The 13,572-nt window shown below is 35.3% G+C and overlaps 1 protein-coding gene across 4 annotated transcripts in view; it reads left to right on the plus strand.

The window, feature by feature from the left end:
- Nucleotides 1–13,572, plus strand: part of LOC127634836 (dual specificity calcium/calmodulin-dependent 3',5'-cyclic nucleotide phosphodiesterase 1A-like) — a 113,792-nt gene that overhangs the window by 91,793 nt on the left and 8,427 nt on the right. For all 4 annotated transcript variants that reach the window (XM_052114533.1, XM_052114534.1, XM_052114535.1 and 1 more), the window contains 10 exons: nt 3,524–3,640; nt 3,919–4,059; nt 5,737–5,837; nt 5,927–6,055; nt 6,749–6,850; nt 8,059–8,179; nt 10,806–10,887; nt 10,973–11,093; nt 11,665–11,837; nt 12,785–13,171. In XM_052114533.1, coding sequence (XP_051970493.1) covers nt 3,524–3,640; nt 3,919–4,059; nt 5,737–5,837; nt 5,927–6,055; nt 6,749–6,850; nt 8,059–8,179; nt 10,806–10,887; nt 10,973–11,093; nt 11,665–11,837; nt 12,785–13,171 — 1,474 coding nt within the window. The remainder of the gene's footprint in view (nt 1–3,523; nt 3,641–3,918; nt 4,060–5,736; nt 5,838–5,926; nt 6,056–6,748; nt 6,851–8,058; nt 8,180–10,805; nt 10,888–10,972; nt 11,094–11,664; nt 11,838–12,784; nt 13,172–13,572) is intronic.

Consider the following 13,572-nt stretch of genomic DNA (forward strand, 5'->3'; position numbering starts at 1 on the left):
TCCATTTGGGGTGAACTGTTAAATGTGCCAGAATTTTACGATTTTGGGCTATTCTCACATCCAGACATTTTAAGTAGGCAAAAGTGCCCCTAATTTCAGCATCCCCAATACATACATAAACACACACACAATGTTAGAGAAATCTGGTCAATCTTGTCACAGCATGATGACAATTCTTTTTTAAATGCACGTTTAAATGCATGTGAAACATAACGAGGGACAGTTGGCAAATCAAACTCTCTGCCTGGAAAACAGGCCTGTTTAATCAACCAAAGTGCAGAATTGATCTTTTCCTCGGCCAGCTGGGTTACCTGGCACACACGCACACACACACATGAACACACACACGTGATTGAACAGGGCAGATAGAGTTTAGCCTGTGGTTAGTTAAGTCGCACACTTGTCTTATAGGATGCAGTATACATCGATCAGCCACAACATTAAAACCACCTGCCTAATATTGTGTAGGTCCCCCTCGTGCTGCCAAAACAGCGCCAACCTGCATTTCAGGATAGCATTCAGAGATGATATTCTTCTCACCACAATTGTACAAAGTGGTTATAGGAGTTACCATAGACTTTGTCAGTTTGAACCAGTCTGGCCATTCTCTGTTACTCGGCAACTCAGATAACCACTCTGCACATTTGTTGTGAGAAAAATATCATCTCAGAATGCTATTGAGAATCGGGTTGGTTATGGTTTGGCAGCACGAGGGGGACCTACACAATATTAGGCAGGTGGTTTTAATGTTGGTTCTGTGCACGACACAGATTTCATTCCCAGCTAAAGTTTTATGATGCACTCACACACACATAAATGCATTTAAATACACAGACACACACACTGTATGTGCCTCTTGCAGTGGAAAGAATTGCATTGGAACTGTTTGATATTATATACAGGTCAATGCACTTACGGAAAGCTAATACATTCATGTAGATAGCAGGAAAATGCTGTTCCAAAATACAGTTACCATGCACATGCAAAACACAAGAGCAACATTAAAAAATATATATATATATATATATATATATATATATATATATATATATATATATATATATATATATATATATGTATATATATATATATATATATATATATATATATATATATATATATATATATATATATATATATATATATATACTAATAGTAATAAGTAGTAATGTAAATAACATTGGGCTGCATGACTTGACTCTATAGTAGTATCTCTAGACTACTGTATATAAGCTTGGGTTAAACAGGAGAGCATTCGTGTTTTATAAACATCCAAACCGATATAAATTCCAGACATAACGCTGGAATTGTTTTTTTTCTCAGTTCCGTGAAGGAAAGTCAAATGGACAGAATAATGTAGTATCCTAGTGGTTAAGCCTTTAGGCTGATATCACAAAGGGCAGAGGTATAAACCTTGTTGGGGAGACCAAATGGATCTCCTGCAGTCCACTTTACCTCTTATGCTCTTGAGCCCAAGGCAATTTGCCTTAGATTGCTTTATCTGCCAATAAATATATAAAGCGTGAGCTAAGTGACAAGAATAAGTAACAGAATACTAATACCAATGTTATTGTTCTCCACAAATAGCTGTTATTTGCTGGCTGGGTCCACTAAAATATGTGCAATCTTAATAGAGAATGAAGAGGGTAAACAATTAAAAAGAGCTGCATTTTATTTGAATATATATCTAACTGTTTTTAAAATGATAGCTCAGCCAAAAATGAAAAGTATGTCAAAATGTACTCACCCTAATGTTGTTGTCTGTGGAACAAAACATTTTAGGCAGCATGACTACATTAGTCACAATTCACTTTTATTACATGGAAAAAAGATGCAGTGAAAGTAAATGGTGACTGGCACTTGCATAGGCTAGGGGACTCGTTTACAAAGAATCAGCATAAATGTATGTTAATTTGCTAAATGTGCCTATAAATAATTTATAAAACATCTGTGCAAGTGGAAAAAATTGTCTAAATCCATGACACTTTATTGATCACAAATCATCACAAACTGCCTGTTATCTTGTAGGTCTTAGAATTACTTTGAATGGACTTACGCTAATAAATATAAATATATTATGCACAGATATTATGAAAACAGTAATAAGTAATCCAAATAAGGCATTTACTTAATGCAGACATAATCAGAATTTTATCAAATATTATGTGTTGTGCATATAGACATGGTCAATGGTTTAAAAAAATGTTAGTCCTTGACTCACTCTGTATCTATATAAATCTATACTATTGAAATGTAAAAATTAAAAACGTATAAATGCTTGCTTTTCACATTTGTATGTCAATTTTTGACTCTATAAATTTAGTTTGTTTGGCGCTTTTAACCATGTCCACACTAAACTCCTTTTCCTAATGCCATTGTTTTCCAAATGATGCAGTTACGGATAGCATTTTCGAAAGTCTCACAAGTTTTCGTTGGAGGAAAACACCCTTCCATTTTGGAGGAACGTTGCAAAATCATCACTGTTTCACATGAAAATATATTTGTGTGGACGTATCCATAATGTTGGATCAAATCAGTGTAATTTAGGATCATCTCTGATTGTAAGTGCATTTTATAAAGGCCCCAGGTTTGTACTACGTGCCCGCTAACAGTTCTGTCTGCTTCACAGCCGGATTTAGGCAGCAGTCAGTCAATCTGCATATAAATCTCAGAGCCTGAGGCTATTCAAAGCTCGCAGCCTTGACTGAGACAAAGTGCAGGACAAACCTTCCAATTTGAGAGTCTGAATATTTAATGTAGCATTTTCGAAATGTTCATTGCAACCAACTAATCAAACCCTCAGAGAACTTTGTTCTAAAGCGATGAGAAAGTAAAGGCTCTAAACTGAAAAGGGGAGAGAAATATAGAAGGCTGTTCAATGAATAACCCACCACTTGATGTGGACCAAATCTCTTGCATTATTACTAAAAGTATTTTTATGACAGTAATTTTTATGTTATACGGAAATCTAAGTTAGCAATTTTTTTAAATCAAAAGTGATATATGTTCACATTAGTTAATGCACTATGAACTAAAAATGAATCATTTTATTTTTATAAACCAACAATAACAAAGATTAACAGATGCTGTAAAAAACATATTGTTCATTATTAGTTAATGATACTTTACGCATTAACTAATGTTAACTAATAGAACCTTATTGTAAAGTGTTGCTGGCAGTGGTCTAAAGCACATGACTGTTAATCAGAAGGTCGCTGGTTCGATCCCCACAGCCACCACCATTGTGTCCTTGAGCAAGGCACTTAACTCCAGGTTGGTCCGGGGAGATTGTCCCTGTAATAAGGGCTCTGTAAGTCGCTTTGGATAAAAGCGTCTGCCAAATGCATAAATGGTACCAAGTATTGTTTTAGATGCTATGCCTATAAAACATAAGATAATGGTTTTTGTTTTCTCACAGTATTATGATAGTTGTTGAAAGTTGTATGATTATTATGAAAGTTTATATGATATTAATATGAATGAGTATGATGCACTAACTGATCTGTTTGTGTTTTTGGTCTAGCATGTGGATACTTGGTCCTTTGATGTCTTCACACTGAACGATGCCAGCGGAGATCATTCACTAAAATTTATTTTTTACGAACTTCTCACCAGATATGACTTAATCAATCGCTTCAAGGTTAGATGCTCTCTTACCGAAATTACAATCAGGATCTGAAACCTTAAAGCTGCCTTGCTAAGTTATTGTATCTAAATCAGTATTTTTTCATGTTTACACTATACAAACTCACTTGAAATCTGATATATACTGTGTGTTTTGACTCAACCAGCTGTCATAATGGCATTTGCTTATAGAGTGGCACTAACCAACACCCAAATGATCTATAAAGTCATATTCCGAGTGGTTATTCAACACAGTGGGATCATATTTTAGCTTTATGTCCTGTTTGTCTATAGATCCCTGTTTCTGCACTGGTGTCTTTTGTGGAGGCCTTGGAGGTGGGCTACAGCAAACACAAAAACCCTTACCACAATCTAATCCATGCTGCAGACGTCACCCAGACAGTGCATTACCTTCTGCTCAAGACTGGCATGGTGGTAAGTCCAGATCTGTGCTAGAGTTACAAACCTAGAACCCTTCAAAGCACATACAGCTTTGTTCATATTTCACCCTATTCCAATGGAAAATTACATTTTTATTGTCATAATAATTATACGACTGATTCCTTTGTCTTGCTAAGACTTTCAAATGCTAACATTTATGTATCCTGAATACACACAATATCCAACCCTAACATCAACCCCTAACCTCAACCCATAATGTGGCAAAATTGCAGCTTGATTGTAAATGATACAGTATGCTCGCAAGTGATATTTACCTGCATTTTTATTTGTTTTCTTCAAACATTACTTGTCTCATATTTCTTTTGTAGCATGCTCTTCACTGACACTTTTGTCAACTTAGTTAGCAAGTATACTTACGTTTGAAAAAACTTTATAAGGGACTAAATTGTTTGGTCTGGTGGAAATGACACCACATCTGTGGGACAGTCATAATTCTCTAAAAATGGATTGAAATAAATTTCCAATTCACACAATAAATATTGGAGTGGTTAATTTTTAAGTTACTCTTTGTTTAGATTATCACCATTTTATACATGTAATAATTAGTATTTTTATAATGGATCGAAAGCTTTGGTTTGAGACAAAGCTATAAAGTCTAATAGCTTTTATATGCCTAAAAGGCAGATACAAATTTACAAAAATAAATAATGAAAGCCTGGTAAGCAGTTTTAAATGTCAGTTTTAATGTGATTTTCAGTTAATAAAAATCATCCCCTGGCACTCAGAATTGCCAGTAGTTAAAGAAAAACCCATATATACAGTATATATATATATATATATATATATATATATATATATATATATATATATATATATATATATACACACTGCACAGTATATATAGGTATATATATTTTATTACATTAACTTAATTCATTGGAATTACTTCAAAGAAGTTTTTTTACTTTGGTAAAATAATCATGTATAGTACAGTACATTGAGTCCCCTGGGTTGATTATTATTATTATTATTATTACTGAACTGGGACGTTGAAGTGTGTTTTATTGAGCCTGACACTGAACTTGTGGTATTTATTAAGGTTGGAGCCCTCGGATTGGAATTAGGTGCAGTGGTCCGCACTCGACTCACGATGCTGCTCGTATACCAATCAATAGCAAGTTAATCTCCCTCGACATCTCTAAAAACTCTCCTGTCACTCGCACCGCAGGCTCATTAACCTCTCTGTGATGGGTGGACATCACACCACACGTCTGATAAATTATTTTCCCCCAAGCATTTACAACAATGAACCATGAATAATTTCTCTTTGGCACTTTTGGGATTTAGTGCTAAGATAAAAAAAAAAGTCATGCATTTTAATTTAGAGGAACCAATACAATTTAATTTCCTTTATGCTTATCTTCAGTTCAGGAGAATGGTATTGCTATTTATTGAATAATAAGGTGTTGATTTAAATTTTGGCAATAATATTGCACTTTTAAGACCAGGAAAAATGAAACTACATTTCGACATTTTCCACATTAACAAGCACCACTAAATATTGTGTTCTTGTGCATTTAAGAATTTAAGTGCAGTTAAGCTGGAGATAATAAAATAGGTTGTTTTGCTCTTGTAAAAAGTTGAAATGTCAATTACAAAAACATTTGTCTCTACAGCACTCATTTTTTCTCTTCATTGCCCTTCTATTAGCACTGGTTGACTGAGTTAGAAATCTTTGCAATGCTGTTTGCCGCAGCCGTGCACGATTACGAACATACCGGCACCACCAACAACTTCCACATACAGACCAGGTACCATTGTACTCAAACATATTTATCACTAGACTCTATATTATCGAATACATCAGTGTCCATGAATAGTACTGATGTACATTTTACAGATCAGATTCAGCTATACTGTACAACGACCGTGCCGTACAGGAAAACCACCATGTGAGCACTGCATATCGCCTACTGCATGATGACGATGAGATGAACATCCTCTACAATTTGTCTAAAGATGACTGGAGGTTAGAAACATGCAGTCTGGCAATGATTTTGACTCGTCCCTTGTTTGTTTAAAAAAAGAAATAAAGAGCCAGAATTGTGGTTTCAGCAAGGCCCTAACCATTGAAGTGAATGCGACACTCCAGAATTGTTAAAAACACACACTGTTTCAAAGCTATTGCCAAAAGACGGAAACATTATATGTGTTAACATGATCTTGTTGTGATAAAATTGTTTCGCAACCTTATCTGTTTAAAGTTATAACAACTATTAAAACTTGAGATGCGATATTTCAACTTGTGAAATGATGTAACGCTGTAAAGCTGGTTCACCCTGATTTTATCACACTATAATCATGTTAACATATATAATGCTTAGCTTTTTTTCTTCAAAATAATGTTTACATTCCTTTAAAAATAATGATTCCAAATATATCAAAAAAATATGTAACAACCTTTCACAAAGAGACTTTCATTCTCTAGAAAAGCCATCTATGTGCTGGCGCTTTAAAGAACCTAGAAACCAGTATGCTGAATTGAAGCTGAACCTATAATCAATAACTTTTTTAATCTCCAGAGAGTCATATAGCAGACTTAAGAACCCTAAATATTCTTGTGAAGAGGGTTCTTAAGAACCTAAGATGCTAAACAAAACCATTAAAGAACTTATTTTTATAAGTGAAATGTAAATACTGAAAATGTTTATTTTTTCCCCAGAGAATTTCGGACTCTGGTGATTGAGATGGTCCTGGCCACGGACATGTCCTGCCACTTCCAGCAGATTAAAGCCATGAAGAACTTCCTCCAGCAGCCTGAAGCGTGAGTTGTGTCGTACACATCAGGGTTATGAGATCTTTAATCTATCACACACTGCTGATGCAAGTACATTTGTGCATCTACAAATATTCATATCCATCGATAAAAGAAATGTTTGCCCAAAATGAAAATTCTCTCATCATGTACTCACCCTCAGGCCATCGCAGATTAGTATGACTTTCTTTCCTCTGCAGAACACAAACAAAGATTTTTAAAAGAATATCTCAGCTCTGTAGGTCCTTACAATGCCAGTGAAAAGTGACCAAAACTTTGAAGCTTCAAAAAGCAAATAAAGGCAGCATAAAAATAACCCATATGACTCAAGTGGTTTAATTAATGTCTTCTGAAGCGATCCAATAGATTTTGGGTGAGAACAGACCAAGATGTAACTCATTTTTCACTACAAACCTTGACATCAGCAGTCTCCTAGGCAATCATGATTTCAAGCTTGATTACACTTCCAAGTGCCGTCTAGCATCTAGAAGTATAATAGAGTTTAAAAGGACCCACTTTACATTAGGTCGCCTTAACTAATATGTAGTTAACCATTTGATACAATGTACTTATTATGTACATACGTGTTGTTGTAATTACATTTAAAGTAATTGCATTTAATTACATTTGTAGTTACACTGTTAACTTTACCATAATCCTATCCTTACTCCTAAACCTACATTAAACTCAGTTGCAGCAAATGTGAATATTTTGCAGAACAATATGTAGTTACATAGTAAATATATAGTCTTGTATGTATTTAATGTTTGTGCATTGTAGTTAAGGCCACCTAATATAAAGTGTGACCTTTGAAATCATGAGCTAGAGACTACAATGGCAAGATATACAGTGCAAAATGAGTTACATCTTGGTCTTTTCTCACCCAAAATGGATTGGATTGCTTCACAAGACATGAAATAAACCACTGGAGTCTTTTTGATTATTTTATGCTGCCTTTGTGTGCTTTGTGGTGCTTCAAAGTTCTGGTCACAATTAACCTGTATTATATGGCCCTTATATGGACCTACAGAGCTGAGATATTCTTCTAAAGTCTTTGGTTAGGTTCAGCAGAAGAAAGAAAGTCAAACACATCTGGGATGGCATGAGGGTGAGGAAATGATGAGAGAATATTCATTTTTGGGTGAACTATTCCTTTAAAGGTTTGACAGAGGTTCAGCTCTGCAAAGCTGTTATAAACACTCTATGTCCTTTTACAGGATTGATAAACCTAAGGCCTTATCCCTGTTACTGCACACGGCTGATATCAGCCACCCTGCCAAAAACTGGAACATGCACCATCGCTGGACAACCTCACTGCTGGAGGAGTTCTTCAGACAGGTCAGTTCCTGTTAGTCTCGCAGAGCCAGACTGTTTGACTATCAGCAAATGCTGGTCAACTTTCAAGCTTATTTTGGCTAAAAAACACACACTTGGACAGGAATGAGCTGTCTGACCTACAAGTAAAATGTATAAGGGGTGAGAAAATCTGAAATCACTTATGCTACAATAATAGATTGACGTGAAACTGTTGAACTGGGAAATTTGTGAGGGCTTTCTCTGCAAATCTCTGAAAACCTGTCCAGGTCATATACTGTATATAATATATTTTTCCATAAAAATAATTATCACTACCATAATGCAAACATTTCTAATTTTCATTACTATAATGTGAAAAAGGATAATTGTAAATTATTTATACATCATTTTAATATTTATTTAATTGAATTTAATTAATGCTGATTTATATTACAAGATGTACTCAAAAAAATTTTTAAACAATATATTTTTTTTGCATTATGACATTATTATTCACTAAGTATAATAATGTCATAATGCAAAAAAAAAAAAACATTTATAAAAATTGTTGAAAAACGAAATTGTCTTTATTTTCTTTATGAAAAATTACATTTTTTATTTTTCCTTTTAATTTTACCAGTATAGTAAATAGTAATAAGTATTAAATCTAACAACGCAGAATATACAGTTGTCATCAACTATATCCTTTTCACTAAATCGGTACTACAAACAAAACTCAAAATATCTGGTTTGAATTTAATTTGTTTCCTGTGTACTCTGACTCCCAGAAGTTATGTTTGCAATCACACTGGAGATTGCGGTTTTGAGAGAGCACTTGCCATTTTTGTGTCCAATATGCCTGCCGTCTGAAGCTGAGACTGGTCCTTTAACCATTTTTATGGTTCCTAAATCTCACATTGAGCTTTCTCTTGGGACCTCTTCCATATTCCCATTCTATGGTCAGCTCCTCTCTGATTCAATCTCAAATTGAGTCTTAATCCTGTTTTGCATTCCACGCTTGTAACGTCCACTGTAAAAATCCCATTAATCTCCTCTAAACTTCCATTTCCAGCATCTTCATCATTTGAATCCCGGCTGGTTTACTTTATTCTATGGCTTTTGCATTTCCATGAAGTCATATTCAAAGTCATTCAGAATAGCAAAAATGAACTTGGACTTTGAAAAAAAAATGCTAATGAAAGTGATTTAAAATGCCCCAGATTTTGAAAATGATAGTTCATTCATCTAACCTTTCATCAGCGATCTCACACTTTGTGTTTCATAATATTTTATTAGGCTTACAGTATCTAGTATCTAGGGTTTAGTGCCTATAGCATGAAGAAAATACAACTTGAAACTGTACACCAAATACAAATACACCAATAAATGTAGGTTACAGCTACAATTGTTCAGATTGAGAATTTATTTCAAAGGAATCATTGATTCAATAGGCAACACATTTTCCATTTTAATAAATGGAAAAATATCCCTTATAAACAAATTAAGCAGTTGACTCTGGCTCTAAACCAAGTTTTCTTTCTTCTTTGATTGAATAAATAATGTTGTACAGCTCAGTTTCCTTACTTAATGAAAATCGTCTAATTCTTATCATATCATGGTGTGAATTTAAAAGATGACAATCTCTCCTGTAGAGCCAAACTAATTATCAGATAGTCCGATTTTAAATCACACTGGTGTAACTGACAGACTGAAATTGAAACTTTGATTTATTGACATTTTAACTTGAATCTGATCAGTTCATCACCAGGTATGGCAGCTCCAGACATTATCGTTGTAATAGCAGGAGCACAAATGAAACATCATTCTCCAGGGATTTTGATCAGCAAACTCTCTCATGTAGAACTGAAGTCATTTGTTTAGTAGTCTATTTTCTTTAGAGGTCACAGCTTTATAACCCAGCAAAAAGACACAGAACATCATCACAGCAAAGATAATTACAGCTGTTGTTCCATAGGATTAACTGTGATATTAGCAAATTAAGTGTTATGGACTTCAGAGGAATTATTAGGGACACAAAGAATGAACCCGATATGCAAGGATTAATTTCAGTTGTATTAAATTGTATGAGGAATTTAGACTGACACATCAGCGGTGCTTATTCACACTTTGGAAACTTGGGCCGCCCAGTCGTAAGAAGGAGGAAGTACGACAGATTCTATTAGTCCTAAACATAATTCCTTAAAAAATGTGGGTATTTCAAGGTTAATTTTATCAATGTCCCTGGTCATTTAAGTCTGAATTATATTCTAAAAAGTCTAAACGTTCAAGCTTTGCAAAGAGGTCTTTAAAGTATAGGGTAGTGCTAATTATATTTGAGCCGACAGCAAACCTGCATCCTGGGTGTAAGCGCAGCAAATCGCTGAAACTCATTTCATGGTGTTTACATAGCAGTAAAAACAGCCAGTTTCATTCTAAATGTCAGAGAGAGTGTGCAAGATGTTCATGAAAAACTAACAATATGACGCAAATATGTCTTTGCCGCAAAAAAACCTTTATAACCAGATAAAAAGTAAAATGATACAAAATGACGTTGTTACCCATTTCATAACCAAAACTGCTTAAACGAAAACATGAATGAATGTGACGAGCTGATTGGATGATGCTAGTGTGTTTGTTTGAGTTTCAGCCTGTTTGGTGTGTTTTACAGGGAGATAAGGAGGCGGAGCTTGGATTGCCTTTCTCTCCTCTCTGTGACCGTAAGTCTACCATGGTGGCCCAGTCTCAGATCGGTGAGTGATCAAGCATGTGTGTGTAAAGCATGAAATAGTATATCTACATCTGTGTCAAGATGTTTCATTCACATCTCAAACACAGGTTTCATTGATTTCATCGTGGAGCCTACCTTCACCGTCCTCACGGACATGATCGAGAAAATCGTTTCTCCGCTAGTCGAAGAGGCCTCGCACACTGGCCTGGCTGGATTCAGACGATCCAGGTGAGCACAACTGAATAGTCCCACCAATTAAATACTATTTAAACAACTTTACAGATAAAAAAGGATACATTTTGTACGGAGGAGTTAATATAAGAGCTTTACCGAAAATAGAAGATGCACTTTTCTGCTATTAAACCCATTGGAATGTCTTCTCCCATAGACTTCCATTGTAATTACATTTCTGTAGATATGAGTTTTCCTTGTTTTAACAAACTGAGATACAAGTTAAAACTATTGTTGTTGTAATTGGCAGTATACTACAGATAACCTCCATCTGTACACATTTATGCAAACACAAAAGTTCACCATACGTGCACTGGCAAGTTTTCATAATGTATGAACCTACTGCATATACCAGAGTGTCCTTATAATTCAGGTGACCTGGTATTGCTTTCTGGTACACAAGCACACACATCCCAAGTCTTGTTATGGAAACTCTCATTGTCTTTGGGTCCTTCATCAACTTAACAACGAAAGACATTACTCTTAAAACTGATGTTTTGTCATATTAACCAAAGCCAAACATTAAGTGGATACTAAATAAACCCTCTCTTTCTGTGTGTTTATGCAGCCTGAATAACATCCCGACAGATGGTAAACGGTCTAATGCGAGAAGCACAGGTTCAGAGAGCAGCACCTCTTTTAACTGCTCCATACACACTGTCGATTATAAGTCCTTCAAGGGCACCTGGAACGAGGAAGTGCACAAAAACCGAGAGAAATGGAAAGCGCAAGCAGCCAAAGGTATACGTATAAACACACACACACACACAGATAAACAAATATAAATCTTTATAACATAACTCTATTTGGCACAAATTTCATACATAAAGAAATGTTGTCTGGCAATAGAGTGCAATAGTTCCCGCCCACTTTTTCAGCCATCTGCGTTCCGGAAGAATTTTTCCCATTTTTATTTTTTGCATTGGCTTTTCATAAAATCCTTCATAAAGGAGTCGTAAGCCATGAACAAAACCAACCAGCTCTGAGGTGAATCACAACATTACAAACTTTAATTTGAATTAAGACAGTCAAAAACAGCAAAGGTACAAACTGGACTATGTACTTACCGTCTTACAGAAGGGCACGAAATACAAGCATTGCGAATGATGTAATCGAATAACAAACGATGGAAATATATATAACTATTTATTTTATAATAGTAACATTTCGAGCATCTCGCTCTTCATCATCAACATCCCGCTCTTCCTGTCTGATGAAGAGTGGGATGCTCAAAAAGTTACTACTTGTTTTAAAATGGACTATGAGTTTTTTGGAGTCTGGGTGTAGGGGTGTAGGGAGGCCGACTCGACTGTATCAATCATAGTGCGTCATGGAAGTGGGCAGTCACTGCTGGACTTTTTTGGTAGGCTTTGTTTGCCGTGATTCTCTGATTGGTTGGTCTTTCTCTGCTGGGCCAGGGGTAGTGTGATAGTTCACTAGGAATTCACTAGGAACTCTTAAACATGATTTTTAAAAATGATGCGGAAAAAATGCAGACCGATGGTTTCAACAAAGTCATATACCGATGAACAACCACAGAGTAGGTATGTCTTAAAAGGTTATATGTTATCTTTGAAAATCAATTTGTCTATGTAAAAAAGTAATGGAGATGTTACTTCCAGAACCAGACTGTTGCACTCTATGACATTACAGTGATGGTAGTTCCAATCTCTGAATTTGTGTGTTAGATTTAGAAGAGAAGGCCAAACAGGAAGAGAACGAGAAGAAAAACGATGGTGCCACAGATACGAAGAACAACGACAGCACAACAAATAAAGACGATAATACTAAAACACCTGACAAAGACAAAATCAACACGGACTCACCTGAGAAATCGCAAGACAAAGGGAAAAAAGAAGCAAGACAAGAGAATGACACCAAGGAGAAAGATTCAAAAACTCAAGAGGACTCAAGAAAAGCTACGGTAGATAACAAAGAACCCACAGAGCAGCAGCCCAGAGAGGAAGAGGGTAATAAAGACCCAGGGGGGTTAAATGGGGCACAAATGCCAGCATCTGATGCCAAAGATCCTGAGACCGGCAGTGACAAGGACAACAGTCAACAAGCACAAAACGGTGAGTGTTCTGAAAGTAGACTTGTGCAATTACTCAATATATGTAAAACTATTTAATGATGATACATGTTGTCAAAGTTATAAACTATACTATAAACTATAGTATAATAGCTACAATAAACTATAAAATACTCTGAAAAACGATACTATTATGGCTTAAACACTATTAAATTTCATTGCCATTGTTGTTTTAGTAACCAAGTACTATCGCAAGCAAAACTTTTAATGTCAAAATTGTAATGGCTTTGTTCTAAATAGTTTGTAGTACACTTATCTAGTGTTATATAGTCTTATCTATGTTGTATAGTGTGTAGTGTGCTTTATAGTGTATACTATGCTCAATAATTTATAGTGTGCAGTGTAGTGTATAACGTGCAATGTAAGTGTATAATGTTCACAAAC

Source organism: Xyrauchen texanus, chromosome 42 (genome assembly GCF_025860055.1).
Source record: "Xyrauchen texanus isolate HMW12.3.18 chromosome 42, RBS_HiC_50CHRs, whole genome shotgun sequence".
NCBI lineage: Eukaryota > Metazoa > Chordata > Actinopteri > Cypriniformes > Catostomidae > Xyrauchen > Xyrauchen texanus.